Source organism: Eschrichtius robustus, chromosome 11 (assembly GCF_028021215.1).
Source record: "Eschrichtius robustus isolate mEscRob2 chromosome 11, mEscRob2.pri, whole genome shotgun sequence".
In the NCBI taxonomy this organism is placed as follows: domain Eukaryota; kingdom Metazoa; phylum Chordata; class Mammalia; order Artiodactyla; family Eschrichtiidae; genus Eschrichtius; species Eschrichtius robustus.
In genome coordinates, this window is record NC_090834.1 from 21,848,970 (window position 1) to 21,868,230 (window position 19,261).

The following is a 19,261-nucleotide window of genomic DNA, read 5'->3' on the forward strand; positions in this document are numbered from 1 at the left end:
CAAGAATCTGTAACCTGGGGTTACATTGGGTAATCTGACTCCTGTTGCATAAACAGCAGAGAGGTGTTTCTTCAGCACTATGGACTGACAATGAGTACAGTTTTGTAGGGACAAATTATGAAAGATACTGAAATGGACCAAAAGATTACTGAATGTATTCAGTGGAAAGTAAGGCACTGTCTATCATACTCTAGGGCAGTGGTCCCCAACCTTTTTGGCACCAGGGACTGGTTTCATGGAAGACAATTTTTCCATGGACAGTGGGGTGGGGGGGGCTGGTTCAGGCGGTAATGCGAGCGATGGGGAGTGATGGGGAGCAGCAGATGAAGCTTCGCTCGCTCACCCACCGCTCACTCACCTCCTGCTGTGCGGCCCAGTTCCTAACAGGCCGCAGACTGGTACTGGTCCACGGCCCAGGGGTTGGGGACCCATGCTCTAGGGTATCTGATTCTATGGGGGCCCTAAACCTTTGAGTTATTTTACAACTCTGAAAATTGTAGATTACTGACAGCAATGCACTTAACACTTGTCTATAGACTGGAAAATTCTGTCTGGTGGAGAGATAAATGGTTTATTTGTACACACACCCCCGTGCCCCAGTAGTAAAAGTCAGTTTTGCATCTACGTGTAAATTCATTTCAGCATTTCTGATTTAACTATGTAAGCTGTGGTATTGATAGTTTGAAATCTCCTTTGAACTGGCAGTAATATCTTACTAGTTCTCTCATTAATTAATGTTTTAAATAAAATCTTTCATGTGTTCATTTTGTATTTGTATGAAAGCCATAAGTCTACCCTCTTTAAAAAAAAATCGCCCATTTAACAGTCTGTAGAATATAAGGTTTTAGACAATGAGCAACAAAATACAGAATCTGAGGTTCACTCCCTCTGAATGGTTTCCACCAAACCTTAATGGAAGCAGAGATAGAATTTTGTTACATGGCTTTGATTCTGGTGTCTTCAACAGTTATACTATTTTCTTCTACTGATAAAAGGTGTCTATCAATAGCAGTGTGTAGATAATAATTTGTATTTGAAAGCTGCTCAAGAAAAACCTGTACTAAACAAGCATAGGCAAATAAATGATATTGGGATTCTTGGGTTTTCACAGAACTGGGGAAGCATTGCTTCTCTTATAATGCAGGAAATATTCAGGAATCAGGGTGGCGAGTCCTGCCAGCAACTTACCTTTGCATGAGTATAGGCAGTGTATTCTTTGCATGAATACAGACAATATACTTTTCCCTCTGTAGTATTCCCACATACACTTCTCCATATGTCTCTTTCATAGCACTGATTATACTACACTGTTATTCTTTGTTTTATCTATTCTATCTATTCGACTAGACTTAGTTCCTTGAGGGGAAGGAATTTTCTCTATATGAATTCAGTTGCTAAGTGAAGTATATAAGGAATTGTCTGGTTAGTTAAATATTTACCAAAACTAAGATCATAAATTGTAGATTGGGTCTACTGTGTTAGCTATTGGTCTAATGGGTTTCAGCTCCTATCAGATTCAGATATACAGAAGGTGTACAATGGTCGAGTATTCTATGTTAATAAGGTTAGGGAAAAAAACAATAACAATGACAGTAGCTAGCATAAATCTATTTTTAAACTGGTCCTCATGGATTTGACTTTGATAGTCATATTACATTAATAGACAAGCTTATAAAATGTAAGTTTTCTAAAAAGTATTTTTGATAAATGACCAAATTAGAATAATTACCTTTGAACTGCATTTATTTTCTCTTCATCATTTCCTTGATCCATTACACAGACCCAATGATCATAGAGATCTGACGAAAAAATACTTCCTGGAATATTTCGTAGAAAATCCTTATATAGAGGGAAAAATAAATATTTTAAATTGTTATTCTCATGTTAATTATGTATTAGAGAAATTACAAAGAAGACACATTATTGGAAAGTACAGTTAAGTTGTCCCTTCTTTGGAATACACAGAGCTCTGTGCCAACCCTTCAATGATGAGCACACATAGAAATGCATGCTTTGATATTTTTCTAACAAAAACCAGAGGGAAATTGGATTCCGGACTATAGTGGTAAAGATAATGGACAACCTGTTTGGGATGAAACCTCCTGTGTGTGTACATTTTAGCAAATTAGTATAACATGGCAGGGTCTGGCAAACCATCCTAAATCCTTTTTATTTCACTAGTTAAAAGAAATGCATGAAGATATTTGTGAGATTCATAATGTGGTAATCAGTCGTCCAATCATTCTATACACATTTATTCATATGTGCCAGGCACTGTTTAAGGTGCTAGGGATAGAGTAGTAAATAAAACCAAGTCCCTGTTATTTTAGAACTTTATATTCCAGTGGCATTGATGAATAATTCCATCCAGAGGTACTTAGAGTTTCTCCTTATATTGCCCATAGAAGGGCTCTCATGTATCATGGGGAGAAAGCACTCCAGGCTATGGCTGGGCTCTGGGAGCCTAGGACAGCATCCCATGCCTAATGTACATTAAATAATATGTCCCTGGTACATTATCCTTTCTGGCCTTTGAGAGCCTTTTATGCTGAGACCACTGGCAGGGCTAGGTGTGGTGAAACCAGACTACGACACAAGTAGGATATATATCAACGGAGTTTGTTGTTTGACATATGTTAATAAAAAGCTTAAAAATGAACTAATTTTGGTCCTGGTCCTATGTTCCTTTCTGATCTAGGCCAACTCTCTCTGCTGCTTTTGGCATGGTTCTAATAAGCCAAGCTTGCAAAGTCTGATCTCCACCTTAGTAAACTTCAGGCAGACAAAACTCAATTTCATGTCTAAGCACTGTACCCATGGTTGACTATCCTCTTGCAAGTTCCTGCCTACAACATGGAGATAAGTGAAAGTCTGCAACTGAATAATTTTAATCCTTGCTGGAAAATCAAATCAGCAACTTCATCTATGTGCTTTAAAACGGCAATGCACAACTTGTTACTTATATGTCATGTTTTTATTACTAAGATGGAAGCTGTGATACCTAAGTGTTGCAGTTAGCTAATTAGGTGAGCATGTCCCCCACTAGCTTATTAGCTCCTTCAGGGCAGGGTCAGACCCTCACCTTCTACATCATACACCTTAATGCCAAGCACAGTCCCCGACATAGTCGAGGTCATTACTGAACTGTTGCTATTTGTCATATGGTCAAATATTAGTGAAGGACCAGGGAAGGTCAACTAACTATAACTGAGATTCTAAAATAATTTTTATAAACCTCTTTGTAGTCATGTTACCTATTATCATACATTTGTTTTAGAGTAGTTAACAAGTAGGAAGATGACTGATACAAAGTCTTTCTCTGTTCTATTATATTTTTCGGTAGAAATGTACCTGGATACTTGTGATTCAGATGTGTCATCACAAAAGTTACCTCTTTCTTTTGGGTAAAGCTACCGAATTTTCATAATTTCAGACTAATTTTAGTTGCTGCACCTACTTTAAAAGTCAGAGTCAGAAGAGCCAAAATCTGTTATTTCAAACTGGGGCAGTGACAATGGCTCTCTTTTTAAATCTCAGTGGAAAAAATACTTATCATCCGTTTTGAAGAAAAACATCATTAAATCTTAAAACCTACACTTGAAAGATAATAACTTGTAACATCTCAATGAACTCTCCACAGCTGGAATAACAAGTTACGAAATAACAACCACGTTCAGTCTGAGAAAGGATGTGAGAGCTGGTTCTGAATTGCAATCACCAACTCTTAGCACTCAACGGAAAGCCTCCTCCCCTCCAAAACCAGAACCCAGGCCATCAGCAGAATGCCCATATTAATTTGAGATGAGATTCCTAGGATTAAAAATGAACTTTTCCTCAAAGGTCTGATGGATCAAAATTACAATATCTCAAGCAATTTTCTTCCAATTATAGTTTGAAGGTTAAGCTTATATTTAAACAAAACCAGTATAAGCAAAAAATTAGAGGAAAACTTAAGTATCACTTCCAAATAGTCTTAAAAACAAGAAACAAAACAAAACAAAAGCTCAAAAACTTTCGGCAAAAAGTTTCCCTTTCCTGCAACCACTTGGAAGAAATGAGAGTAAAACACAGTTATATGATTATGAAACTTTAATTAGTTGGAATCCATCTAACCAGACTTTCCAATCATTTGGATTACTTTCTGTCTTTTGTTTATTCTTCTATAAGTACAATTTCTTCAATCTGAAATACAGTTTAACTCTTCTAGAACCATACTTCTTTGTAATAGCCTCAACAATTTAGTACAAAGTTTTAAGAAGCATAGTGCTGTGATGAATAGCATAGTAAGGAAAATTTTCTAAAACATAGGCTTTAACTTCTTAAATTAAGAGATGGGAGAAAGCGTAATTATATGATAAAAAAAAAGAAAAATTCATCATGCATATATCTGCATGTATGACATGTATGTGGCTAAGCACACCATACATACTTTTATTGTACTCCAGGATTGAAGGGTAATCACAAATCCTGTGTAAAATACATTAGACGAACCTAGCTCCAATTCTCCAGTTCTTTTGAGTGACACTTTATTATGAAAGTCCATGGCAGGGGTTGTTTAAGAGCAGACATGGCCCTTTTACCAAGAGACATCTGATTGTTCATTAAGTCATAAAGTATGATTCTGTAAGCAACTGACCAGCAGTAGGGATATGCAAGAGTCTTCTTCACCATGTTTTCCTTAATTTGGTTTTTATGCCCCAGGCCCTGGGATGCAGGCTGGGGCACTGTCTCCACCCCTAGCTCTGGTGCATTCCAACCCTGCTGGGAGATGGGAGCCTGATGCTGGTCTGCAGAAGCTATTGCTGAGGTCAAAAGCTCTGCTAAAAGCTGGTTTTGACTCTAGGTTTTCCAAAAATGTGAGGCATTTTCAAGAATGTGAGGAGGAAAACATTTTAGAAGTCTAACTCAACTGTGGATGTGAGTTAAGTAACCACAGGGGTGGGTTCTAGGTTTTTTTGCCATAAGTAAGCTTATCTGCCACAAGCATTTTTGCTGCAAAAACTTTTACCAAATAATGAATTGGCTGTAAGGCAATTCTACCATAAAAGGTAAAATAACAAAAAATAAATGAGGGACATTAAAAAGGATATAATGAAACATGAGAGTAACAAAATTAAAGATTTTATTGTGAAATGCAAAATATTTGAACACATTTAAAATGTGTGTAGATTCATGGCAATACTGCACAATTAACTGACATTATTTTGTGGGTTGTACTTAAGCACTTGTCTTCCAAGTCTTTCGTTCATAATATTTTATACATTTTTTTTGCTTGTTGATTCGTCTCTTGTTCAGCATCACACTTTTTCTTTTTTGCTAAAATTTCTTCCTTCATTAAGAGAGGCACCGGGTTTCAAATACTAGGTACTAGGATGCATATTTGTGCCTGAGTGTTTGTGAAAGCCTTCCACAGCATTGTATGTTTTTGGCATACTGTCATTTGTCCATTGATAAATGTTCCAAAGTTCTAGGGGAAATGTGGGTTCATGCTATGCCTTCAAGGCCCTTGGCCTCCTTCACCTCCAATGTAGTGTTTCAAAATATGAAACCAACTCTTGGGACCAATCATCATCATTTGTCATGATTTTTATATTGTGTATGTCAAAACAAACTGTCAACCAGTTATTTTATTTTTTGTGGCAAAGTTGACCCGTGGCCAATTAGTTACGTGGCAAAAATATTTGCAGCAAAGAAGCTTACTGTGAAATACCAGACACACATGGGATGAAGGGTGAGAAACTTTAAGAATGCCAAATGTGGTAAGGATTTCATAAAAGAAGGACTGGATGTTGGAGTCATTCCTACTCCAACTTTACTTTTAAAAGGCATTAGGGGGTGACTGTTTAAATGAATGGAATTTTCAGTGGTCTCAGTGAGCAATTTTTTCTTTCAGTTGTTAGGCAAATGTTTGTTTACTCTGGTAAACTCCGTTTCAAAGTTTAATAAAAGTTTACTTTGGAAAATTTTGCCTTTATTAGGAAGATAGTGAGATTGTGAGAAAGTCATCAGGATGTTTACTTTGGTAAATATGCTGTGTGTTATGATTATTTTTAATTTTTATTTAATTTAATTTTTTTGCACGGGATTGGCAGATGTGAAGATGAGGAGAGTGATGTGGGATGAAAAAATTTTAAAAAGCCTATCTGACATGCCACATCATTAGCAGTGGCTTTTAAAGGCCAATGTGACTTTGTGAAGTGTTATTTAACACTTTTTAAGATTCTAATTCTATTATGGTCCTTTTGCAGATGGGGATAATGTTATAATGAGAGAAACCAGTTGTCTTTCTCCAGAGCTATGCTGTGGGGTGGATGAAGGGAGAACTTCCCCTACCTTTAAGACAGATGCTATCACGAAAATAGATTCACAGTCTAGTTGTACTTCAGCTCCAGAATTCAGTTTCTCTTTCAGCTCTCTGCAGGATTTCACATTGGCCGACTGTCTGAAGATGCCTTTTGTGAGGGGTCCTTTTTGGTTAAGAAAGAAAAGCATATCCTATGGGGAAGCAAGGGAAAAAAAATCAAAATGGCACTTCATGCATAACAAGCAAGGGAACATATATTTGCCCTCTCCAGCTGCCAGAGGCTAGGGTATAACAGGGGGAAGCCCTGAAGGATTGGGGCTAGATGGCCTCCTAGAGATTTAAAGTCAATTTGTTTTTTGCTATCTCTAAATCTCTTTCTCCTATTTATTCTTGCTATATTCAACATCTAAAACACTTTACTTTAAACGCTTGCTTTAATGAGACTGTCTTTTTTCAGTGAACCAACAGTCACTTCAAGGTACCTGTTAACTTGTCTCTCTCCTCCCTAACTACCCTTTCCCCATTATTCTCTAATATGGACCCTTTTCCCCTAATATGGAAATGCTCTTGCCAAATTCACTCTCCATTTGATTGTCTTTCTTTTCATGTGACTTTACATTTTATTCTACTTCCTGTGTTTACTTCCTTCTTTTAAAATCAGCCTCCAAAATCATCTCTTCCAGTAAGCTTTCTTCATTCCATTCCATTCCATTCTGTTCAATCTTTCATTTTGCTTTCTTTCTTTCTGTGTGTCCTCTGCTTGCCATGTAGGAAGAGAATAGGTGTTGGAGACGAGCAACCCATGGGATCTGGAACCTAGCTATGACACGTATTTATTGTGTGACCTTTGGTAAACTCGAGGGTTTATTTTCCTTTAATTTGTAAAGTAGGAATGATGGTGATGATGATATGATGATGATGGTAACTACCCTCTAAATCTGTTGTGACGGATAAGCAATAAAGTGGCTAGCCTAGTACATTAGATGCACAATACAGGAAAAAGTGCCAGGCATCTAGCATAGTGCTTGGAGGATACTGGACACTCAATAAATGTTGCTTAACAGTGATCATTTACTATATTAACCAGAGACAATAATACTCAGTGGCTTTCATTTGATCTCTTCTACATACAAAAGATAATTAAATGCCAGCAGATATATCTTTATGCTTAAAGACCTGGAATACAAATAAAAATATAAGATTTAGTATAGAAGTATAAGATTTAGTCTCTGTTGCTAAAGTGATTAAATGAGACTTTCTGAACAATGTACGGTTCAAGAAAGGCTGTGGGAGAAATGTGAGGGCTAATGTGGATTCTCTGTCTACAGAGCAGATTCTAATTTATCTGAGCAGGTTTATGTGGCTTTTCCCTGAAACCAGTAGACTAGATCATCTCTCCCCATTATGTCTGCCTTATGACTCTGCAATAGCTTAATCAGATTTTTATTCTTTTAAGTAATAATAAAGATTCTCAGCCAGAGCCACGGGTGTCTATAATTTTCCATTTGGGGATCGATTTACCTCCCCGAGCCCTCCTTTCCAAACCTCCTTTCCTGTTAGTGTTACAGGCCAAAATGAGACTTACCAAGACAGCTTTGGGCAGATTGTCGTTCTCACAGATATTTGGCAGAGAAACCCCAAAGAGCTGTCCTGGCACAGGAGATGTTGGTGACATGGGCAAGTTATCCAGGTGAATGCTAGAGCCCCGCCAGAAGGCCCAGTTTATGATAGATCTTCTCCTTTTAAATGTCTTCTGACCTGAATCTAAGGAAAAAGTGAGATTATTAGGGAAAATAATTTAATTCACTTAATCTTATTTCTACAGTTCTCATTTTACAGTATGTTCATTACTATGGCTCAGTAGTTTATAAATTAAGGAAGAATCAAACATTTGGGTTATTCGCCTATCTATCTTGGAGACATTACTGTGCTATTTAGTTAAGTTCTGGCACTAAATTTTCATAGGTAAAAGAAGGGATCCCTTACTGAACTATAACAAATTAAAGCAAAAGGGTTTCATACCAACACATAACCCATTTTGAAGCGGAGACTAAGCATACAAAAAAAGTTGAAGATTAAATTAGATCACAATTAAATAGTGAGACAAAGAAAGGAAGAAGGGGAAAAGGAGAGAGGAGAGGAGAAGGGGAAAGAGGAAGAGGAGGAGGAGGAGGTAAACAAAGAGGAAGAAGAAGAATTAGGGGAAGAAGAGTTGTCTCTATTAAGGTGCTCTCTAGAAACAAGAATGCTTTATTATCTGATGTTCCACTCTACTACTGAGGATAGAGATATAGGAAACTAATGTTCTATATTCCCCCTTTTTCCAACTGCAAAGACTTTTATGTATCTTTTTGGTTCCTGACTTTAAAAAGCATGTTTAAGGAAGCATGGATGGATACAAACATGAGTGAGACTTGCCCTTGCCATGGTAAAGTTTACAATCTAACAGGGGAACAAGGCTGGTGATGGCGGGGGGGTGAGGGAAAAGCAAGTATATTAATAAATAAAATGTCATAAGGGGGGAACAAAGCATCAAAGGTATTCAGAAGAACAATAAAGCACATCTATCTACCGACTAGGAGTGAGGGAGTGATCCTGGAGGCATGTGCATTTGATGTGAATTTTGAATGAACACGATTTCAATAGGTAGAGGATCTAGCACCACGACTTGCGTGAAGTTAACTACTCAACAAATCATTCTCAAACAGTAATTGAACTGAGGAGACATTTAGGTGGTAAAAGATAGTATGAACAAAACAGGCAGAAGTAAGAAAGGTCAACAGTGAATCATGATTTTGTGAGATCATAATTCTAAGACTTTTTGATGTCAGCTGTATCTAATTTTAACATGAAAGTTGATTGATTTGCACAGAATTTGGTACTTAAAAAGACAGTCATTAAGGTTCCTTTTGGACCTTTCTGCCGTGTGTGCCCTCTGGCCCTCAACACATACGCACAGGTAACAACTATAAACTCTGGACAAAATTACAAAATATAAAAGCCTACCTGAAGGCACTAAAGAGTAACCAAAAGAAGACAGACAGTGGAGGTAAAAGTCTGACGCTTGGAAGAAGGGAATGGCATGGCACTGGGTAAGTTTCCTATTTTTACAGCTTTCAGCCAGAGGACGGGCCCCAGGGTGTAGGGGTGACTAAAATTGGGAGAGAAACCTGCACTTCTACTGGCTTGAAAAAACTAGAGAATACAGATGGAGGTAACCAGCGCAGCTGGAAAGTGAGGGGTGGGGGATCCCAGAAAGGAGAAAACTGAATAGTGGGAGCCCCAAACATTGTGTATAAATTCTGCCCAAATCTCTGGCTGATCCCCGAAGCATGCACGTGTGTGGGGCAGATTCAAAACAGCTTGCGGTTAAGGCTAACAGGGCTGAGATTTGAAAGGCCATAACTCCCAGGTGGCGACCACACAGGGTTAGACTCCATTTTCTCTAGGGACAGTGCACGGGATTAGTCAATACACTTCAGCTGCGTGGTCCTGACATGCAACCAAGATGCCAGAGATGACGTTCAGCTACTCAGCACTCCCTGACAATGGAACAATGAAGGAGATGATCTTTTCAGGGAGGACGCGATCGGCAGTGTCAAATGCTCATTTCAAACAAGTGTTTTTTACTGTTTATTTCCTTAGCATAACCAACTTAAACCAAATACTAAAAAAGCCAAATAGTGGGAGGATAATCAAATAAGTAACATTTTACTGAAAAGCCTTCAGACCATCATCCACCCTTGGCTTCCTCGGGATACAGTCAGTGCATCATTAATGTGCATACATCCAGGTGTAAAGGTCTTTGGTTCTGGAGTCAGGAGCCCACTTAGACTCCTGGCTCAAACACTAATTTGTGCACGTTATTTACCCTTTTTCTTCAATTTTAAAATGAGAAAATTACCTACACCTCAAAGCCTTATTGAGAGGATTAAATAGGATAGTGTATGAAAAGTGCTACTTTGCTCAGGGCATAGGTCATAGCAATCTTGATTAAAGCTGCTAAGACACCAATCTCCTCTCCACAAAGAGGACCTCCGCCCCACACCCTTTCTCCATCTGGGTAACAGCCTTCAGGAAGTATGCAGACAGGAAGGAATACCAGACTCTGCTTAACTAAAGCGCTTCCTTTCTGCCCTGACATTCCCAACCTCCACCATTTTAAAAAACAGAAAAGGAAACTGAACCTTATTCTTAAATCCAGAAGGGGGTTCCTGTATGCCAGCAACGTCAATCTGTGCAAATGTTTGTTTAATATGTATCCTTATATATGTTGAGTAGTTGTACTCCGTCTAGTTTCCTCACATTTAATCTGGTTTCACTATTTCGAAACCAGATTTATTTGATTTTTTAGCTTTCACACACTTCTTAGGAAGAATGCTCTATCATAAAGTTATATACCCAGCTATCTGATGAATGTAGACAGAGGATAAAGTAGAAATTGAGTTCTGTACTTTATTATAAATGCTTTCAGCTGCAGCCATGCCTTTTATTATGTACAACAGTCAATTTTAGAGTTCATGTTCCTTTTGGGACTGAGAGAAAAAAAATTTCATTAAAGTTTACTTTCTTGCAGAGGTTTTAATGCATAGCTCTTACTTTCTAAATGTCAAAGGCTGATGAAAAAACATGCAATTGTTATAAAAAAGATTAGGATGATGTAAATGCAGAGCAAATGAAATTCATGTACATCCAGCTTTCCTAAACAATTCTGGCAAGATTCAAGCTAGAGTTTCTTCATGCTTAAATTATGGAACTGAATATTAAAAATTGTAATTCTTAAAAGTTTGTGCTTATAGATTATTAAAGAGTAATAAATAACCACCACAAAAACCCCTTAATTAGAAATTTTAGCAAGATGGTGATGTAGGAAGATCTTGAACTCACCTCCTCCCATGGATACACTGTATCTACAGCTATATACGGAACAATTTCCTCTGAAAAACCCCTCAAAACTGGCAGAGAGACCCTGTTACGTCGGGCAAATGAGAAGGAAACTACATCCAAGTGGGTAGAAAAGGCTGAGACACCATCTCACCATAAACCCCACCCCTCGTGCAATGACCCATAGTCAGGAAGAAACTCAAAACCCAGAGCTTCCCCAGAAGGAGTGAAGGGTTCACACCCCACATAGGTCACCCCAACTTTTAAGATCTGGCATCTGAGGGATGAGCCCCCAAAACATCTCACTTTGAAGACCAACATGTCTCATGCCATGAGACATGTGGGGCTTTGTGGAACTGAGGGAGGGTTCCTTTTTAAAATTTATTTTATTTTTGGCTGCACTGGGTCTTTGTTGCTGTGCGCAGGCTTTTCTCTAGTTGTGGAGAGTGGGGGCTAGTGCTGTGCACGGGCTTCTCACTGCAGTGGCTTCTCTTGTTGAGGAGCATGGGCTCTAGGTGCACGGGCTCAGTAGTTGTGGCTTGTGGGCTCTAGAGCACAGGCTCGGTAGTTGTGGTGCACAGGCTTAGTTGCTCCGTGGCATGTGGGATCTTCCTGGTCTAGGGCTTGAACCTGTGTCCCCTGCACTGGCAGGTGGATTCTTAACCACTGCGCCACCAGCGAAGCCCTGAGGGAGGGTTCTTAAAGGGCTTATGCCCAGGCTCACCCACCCCAGAGCTCAGTCCACAAGCAGCCCTTTGAAAAGCACCCAGACTTCATGTGAAAGAGATTCATTTACTAATTTTAAAGCAGTGGTCTGAGGGGCAGGGGTCTGCTGGGATACTCCCCAGGACAGAGGCTGGTGGACACTATCTTCTTACTCTCCTCTGCACTGCTAAAGCCTGCAGGCACTATCTTTTTCCCACCCCCTTTCTGGTGGGTGCCATCTTTTTCTTTTTCTTCTTTCTTTCCTTTTCCTCCCATCCTCTTTTTCTTTTTTCTCTTTTTCTTTCTCTTCTTTTCCTTTGTTCAGTGGATGCCATCTTTGTACTCCCCCTCTGCCCTGCTTCAGCCAGTGGGCACCATTTTTTGCTCTCCCTCTGCTGTGCTCCAGAGTGCCTCTATCTCCTGGAGGGGAGGCTCTACACACCTCTGGTGAACTGGTTTTTACATTTGGTGACACAGTTTTCGCAGCTGTCACCCAGGGAATGCCCCTTGATCACCTGGCCAGGGGGGCTGGCATTCCTGGGTCCCACAGGACTGTAACAATTATAGAGACAGTTCTTAGAAGACTACCATCCCTAGGGTATTGCATAGACAGCAGACTGAAACACATCCCCAGTCGTTTTGTAAAAGTGGCCTATTTGCTCACCCAGGAACTTCAGCCCTGGGGGCAGGCTTCAGGTTTGGCACACACCTAGAGGTTATGGAGGTGCTCTCAAAGAAGGTACCCAGGGGACACCATCTTTGCACTCCCCTATGCATGACTACAGAACAGTGTTATCTCCCAGAAAGGAGTTTATACACCCACTTGGAGTCCCAATTTTTGTGACTGCTGCCAGGGGACACCTCCAGATAGCTTGGCTCTGGGGGCCAGCAGGCTTATGCTTGCAGTCCTAGAGGACTGCATCTATTTGCATTCTTGAAAAGCTGCTGCCTGAGGACCTGGTTTCCAATCAGCCTGAATAAAGGTACTGACTGAGCTCTCTCCCCTTTGGGACACTGACTGATCTTGGTACATCCTCAACTACTGGGAGCTATTAAAAATAAAATAGGCTGCTTGGACAATTACAAAGGGTTGAGAGAAAACCAAGAGCTAGGGAAGGGTTGAATGAAAAGGTTCATCTCTTTCACAAGGACAATGGTTGAAGACTGGAAGAGGTGGCTGTTTCATCTAATGCATAGAAACCAATATAGAATCAAGCAAAATGCAGAAATAGAGAAATATGTTCTAAATGAAAGAACAAGATAAAACTTCAGAAAAAAAGTTAACGAAATGGAGATAAGTAATTTACCTGATAAAAATTTCCAGCAATGGTCATAAAAATGCTCACTGAACTTGGGAGAAGAATGGATGAACACAGCGAGAACTTCAACAGAGATAGAAAATATAAGAAAGCTCCAAACAGAAGTCACAGAACTAAAGAATAACTGAATTGAAAAATAGCCGGGGGTAGGGGTCAACAACAGATTGATGAAGCAGAAGAAAGGATCAGTGAAGTTGAGACAGGGCACAGAAACTCACCCAATCAGAGAAGAAAAAAGAAAAAAGAATGAAAAAAAGTGAAGATAGCTTAAATGAGACAACATCAAATGTATTAAACATCACATTATAGGGGTCCCAGAAAAAGAAAGAAGAGAAAGGGGAAGAAAACTTATTTGAAGAAATAATGGCTGAAAAGTGTTCTAACTTGGGGAAACAGAAATTCAGATATAGGAAGCCCAGAGAGTTCAAAATAGATGAACCCAGAGATCTATACCAAGACACATTATAATTAAAATGTCAAAAGGTAAAGACAAGGAGATAATCTTAAAAGCTACAAGAGAAAAACAACTTATTACGTACAAGGGAAACCCCATTAGACTATCAGCAGATTTTTCAGCAGAAATTTTAAAGGTCAGAAGGAAATGGCACAATATATTCTAAGCACTGAAAGACAAAAATTTCCAACCAAGAATACTCTATCTAGCAAAGTTATCATTCAGAATTGAAGGAGAGATAGAGGTTTCCAGACAAGCAAAAGCTAAAGGAGTTCATCACCACTAAACTGGCCTTATAAGAGATGTTAAAGGCACTTTTTTAAGCTGAAAAGAAAGGGCGCTAATTAATAATATATAAAAGTATAAATCTCACTGGTAAAGGTAAATACATGGTAAAGGTAGTGAATTAATTACTTATAAAGCTAATATGAAGGTTAAAAGACAGAAATAGTAAAAAAATAACTGTAACTACAATATTTAAGTAAGGGATATACAAGATAAAAAGATGTAAAATGTGACATCAGAAAACAAAATGTTGGGGGGGAGAATAAATATGTAGAGCTTTACAATGTGTTCAAACTTAGGTTGGTATCAACATATAAAGAATGTTACAAATACAAGTTGTTACATGTAGGCCTCATGGTAACCAACAAGCAAAAACCTAAAGTAGATACACAAAAGATAATAACAAAGGAACCTAAGCATATCACTAAAGTCATCAAACCACAAAGGAAGAAAGCAAGAGGAGAAGAAATGAACAGAGGAACCACAAAACAGCCAGAAAACAACAGAAATGGCAATAACATATCTATCAATAATTACTTTAAATATAAGTGGAGTAATTTCTCCAATCAAAAGACAGGGAGGGACTGAATGGATAAAAAAACAAGACCCATCTACATGCTGCCTACAAGAGACTCACTTCAGACCTAAGAACATTCACAGACTGAAAATGAAGGGATGGGAAAAGATATTTCATGAAAATGGAAACCAAAAGAAAGCTGGAGTAGCTATGCTTATATCAGACAAAATAAACTTTAAAACAAAGACTGTAATAACAGACAAAGAAGGGCATTACATAATGATGTTGATCCAACAAGAGGATATAACATTTGTAAATATTTATGCACCCAATATAGGAGCACCTAAACATGTAAAGCAAATGTTAACAGACCTAAAGGTAGAAATAAATAGCAATAAATAATAGTAGGGGACTTTGATAACCCATTTACATAAATGGATAGATCATCCAGACAGAAAACAGTAAGAAAACATTGGCCTTAAATGACAAGCTAAATCAGATGAACTGAAGGTATACATACACACACGCAAAACATTCCATCCAAAAGCAACAGAACATACATTTTTCTCAAGCGCACATGGAACATTCTTCAGGATAGATCATACGTTAGGCCACAAAACAAGTCTTAACAAATTTAAGAAGGATGAAATCATATCAAACATTTCTTCTGACCACAATGGTATGAAACTAGAAATCAATTACAGGAGAAAACTGGAATATTCACAAATATGTGGAGATTAAACAACATGCCACTGTTAACAACCTATGGGTCAATGAAAGAATCAAAAGTGAAATAGAAAAATACCTTGAGACAAATGAAAATGGAAATATTATATACGAAACTTATGGATGCAGCAGAAGAAGTTCTAAAAGAGAAGTTCATATCAATAAATGCCTATTTCAAGAAACAAAAAAACTCAAGTACACAACTTAACTTTACATCTCAAGAAACTAAAAGAACAAACTAAGCCCAAAGTTACTAGAAGGAAGGAAATAACAAATATTAGAGCAGCAGTAAATGAAATAGAGACTAAAAGACAGTAGAAGAGATCAATGAAACTAAGAGCTGGTTCTTTGAAAAAATGAACAAAATTGATAAACCTTTAGCCAGACTCAATAAGAAAGAGCTAAAATAAATAAAATCAGAAATAAAAGAGATGTTACAACTGATACCACAGAAATATACAGGATCATAAGAGACTGCTACGAACAATTACATGCCAACAAATTGGACAACCTAGAAGAAATGGATAAATTCTTAGAAACATACAAACTTCCAAGACTGAATATGAAGAAATAGAAAATCTGAACAGATTGATTATTGATAGGGAGACTGAATCAGTAATTTAAAAACTCCCTATAAACAAAAGTCCAGGACCTGACAGCTTCACTGGTAAATTCTACCAAACATTCAAAGAAGAATTAATACCAATGCTTCTTGAAGTCTTCCAAAAAACAGATTCCAAAGTCATTTTACAAGGCCAGCATTACTCTGATACCAAACCAGACAAGGAAACCACAAGAAAAGAAAATTATAGGCCAATATCTCTGATGAACATATAGGCAAAAATTCTCAAAAGAATACCATCAAACTGAATTCAACAATACATTAAAAGAATCATATGTCATGATCAAGTTGGATTATTCTAGGGATACAAGGATAGTTCATATTCTGCAAATCAATCAACATGATACACCGCATTAACAAAACAGAAGATAAAAATCATATGATCATTTCAATAGATAAAGAAAACACTTAATAAAATTCAACATTCATTTATGATTAAAAACTCTCAAGACAGTGGGAATAGAGGAAATGTAACTCAACATAATAAAGGTCATATATGACAGCTAACATCATACTCAATGGTGAAAAGTCAAAAGCTTTTCCTCTAAGATCAGAAACAAGACAAGGATGTCCACTCTCACCATTTTTATTCAACACAGTATTGGAAGTCCTAGCCAAAACAAGTAGGCAAGAAAAAGAAATAAAAGATATCCAAATTGGAAAGGAAAAAGTAAAACTGTCACTATTTGCAGATGACATAATACTATATACAGAAAACTCTAAAGACTTCACCAAAAAAACTTTTAGAACTGCTAAATGAATTCAGTCAATTTGCAAGATATAAGATCAATATATAGATATCTGTTGTGTTTCTATACACTGATAACAAACTATCAGAAAGAGAATTTAAGAAAATAAGCCCATTTATAATTACACCACAAAGAATAAAATACCTAGGAATAAATTTAACCAAGAAGCTGAAAGACCTGTTCACTGAAAACTATAAGGCACTGATGAAAGAAATTGAAGAAGACACAAATAAATGGAAAGACATTCCATGCTCATGGATTGGAAGAATTAATATTTTTAAGATCTCCATACTATCCAAAGCAGTCGATAGACTCAGTGCAATCCCTATCAAAATTCCAATGGCAGTTTTCACAGTAATAGAACAATTCTAAAATTTGTATAGAACCACAAAAGACCCCAAATGGACAAAGTGATCTTGAGAAGGAAGAACAAAGCTGGAGGCATCATGCTTCCTAATTTCAAACTATATTATAAAGCTATAGTGATCAAAACAGTATGATATTGCCATAAAAACAGATACACAGATCAATGGAACAGAATAGAGAGCCCAGAAATAACACATGCACTTATGGTCAATTAATTTATGACGAAGGAGCCAAGAACATACAATGAGGAGAGGATAGTTTCTTCAATAAGTGGTGTTGGGAAAACTGGACAGCAACATGCAAAACACGTAACTGGACCACCCATACACAAAAATTAACTCAAAATGGATCAAGACTTGAATGTAAGAACTGAAATTATAAAACTCCTAGAAGGAAACATGAGGGTAAGCTACTTGCCACTGGTCTTGGCAATGATTTTTTGGATTTTACACCAAAAACAAAGGCAACAAAAGCAAAAATAAACAAAGGACTACATCAAACTAAAAAGCCCCTGCACAGCAAAGGAACCCATCAACAAAATAAAAAATCAACTTACTGAATGGGGGAAAATATTTGCAAATCATGTATCTGATAAGGGGTTTACATCCAAAATATATAAAGAACTCATACAACTCAATAGCAAAAAACCAAACAACCTGATTAAAAAAATGGGCAGAGGACCTGAAAAGACATTTTTCCAAAGAGGAAATGCAGATGGCCAATAGGCATATGAAAAGATGCTCAACATCACTAATCATTAGGGAAATGCAAATCAAAACCACAATGAGATACCAATTCACACCTGTTAGAATGGCTATTATCAAAATGATAAGTGTTGGTGAAGATGTGGAGAAAGGGAAACCTCATGTGCACTGTTGATGGGAATGTAATTTGGTGCAGCCACTATGGAAAACAGTATGGAGGTTCCTCAAAAAACTAAAAATAGTACAACCATAGGATGCAGCATTTCCATTTCTGGGTAATTATCTGAAGAAAATGAAAACACTAATTTGACATTTAAGACATTTAAGGGACAAGTCATGTCAAGCTACTTTTACCCTTCTCCTCCTGTCTAAAGTTAAAACAAGAAGCGAGATCTCCATTTCCATAAAAACTTATAGCAGATGTATTTCCTGGGCTCAAACTACAGTTCCAGCAGTATTTACCAACCTTAATGCAAGTGAAAGGAATTTTCTATGTTTCAAAATCATTTGTGCAACTGAACTGTGCAAAAAGAAATTTCCATATTCCAAAATCCTTTAACTTCCACCTAACCTTCAATTGGAAGTGATTAATTTGCAATGAAATGACATGCCAAAAGGCAAATATCAAAGGAAGAATCTAACAAAATTCTACAAATGCCACCAAAGAGAGGAATATGCTCAATTAAAATTATATGCTGTAGAATGATATATTAGTATTTGGCAGTACCTATCTGTGTGAAAAGATATTTTCAAAGATCATGAAATATATAAAATCTCATTACAGATCAGAACGTTTTGCAGTCAATTATTATCATAGGAATACTAATTTTGAACCCCAATTAAGCAAAATGTTATTTCCGAAAAAGAATTCAATTCTTATCATTAGTATATCTGTACTACATAAAACGGTACTCAATTACTACTACATATTGAATATCATCAGTGAAAAATTTGTGGAAATTTGTTTTCTCTCGTTATGTAAGTACCTACGTAATAGCCTCAATTTTGTCTGCTGACTTGCAAATTTTACTACCTGGTCCCTTACAGAGAAAGTCTGTTGATCCCTGATCTAAGTCAGTGGTTTCCAAAGCAGTTGTTCACCAAAATCCCCTGTATTAAAAAAATACAAAACTGGTTCATCTGTTAATTTTTTAGCTACACAGGTATGTTGTCACCATTGGTCTATAGTTACTCCATCCCTGATCCCATTTATCATGAATCATCTTACAGCTGTAACCATTATTATCTTAACTTTTAACAGGGAGAAACAGAGGATTAATAAGTAGAGGATGCCTACAATTTAATAAGCAGATTGCTGGCAAAACTGGGTAAAACCCTTAGGATTCTTGATCTCTGATTATTTTGGTCCAATTAATTAAAATACATTTATTTTATTTTATTGACAAGGGACACAGAGAAACAATTTTGAAAAACATGAGTATAAAGGTAGAAGAGTAAAATATTATTCTCTTCAGCTTAATTATAAAGGCAACATTCCCTTTATATCTTTAATGAATACTAACAACAGACCTATTAATAAATTAATTCAACAAATATTTATTGGATGCTTTTTTATATATATGCAGACACTGTTCCAGGTGCTGGGAATATAGCAGTAAACAAAAC

At 37.3% G+C, this 19,261-nt stretch overlaps 1 protein-coding gene across 5 annotated transcripts in view; it reads right to left on the bottom strand.

Annotated features, from left to right (window-relative positions):
- ARHGAP20 (Rho GTPase activating protein 20) overlaps positions 1–19,261 on the bottom strand; it is a 138,144-nt gene that overhangs the window by 7,240 nt on the left and 111,643 nt on the right. For all 5 annotated transcript variants that reach the window (XM_068556246.1, XM_068556243.1, XM_068556242.1 and 2 more), the window contains exons 10-12: positions 7,890–8,068; positions 6,334–6,495; positions 1,730–1,839 (exon numbers count right to left, since the gene is read on the bottom strand). In XM_068556246.1, the coding sequence (XP_068412347.1) occupies positions 1,730–1,839; positions 6,334–6,495; positions 7,890–8,068 (451 nt within the window). The remainder of the gene's footprint in view (positions 1–1,729; positions 1,840–6,333; positions 6,496–7,889; positions 8,069–19,261) is intronic.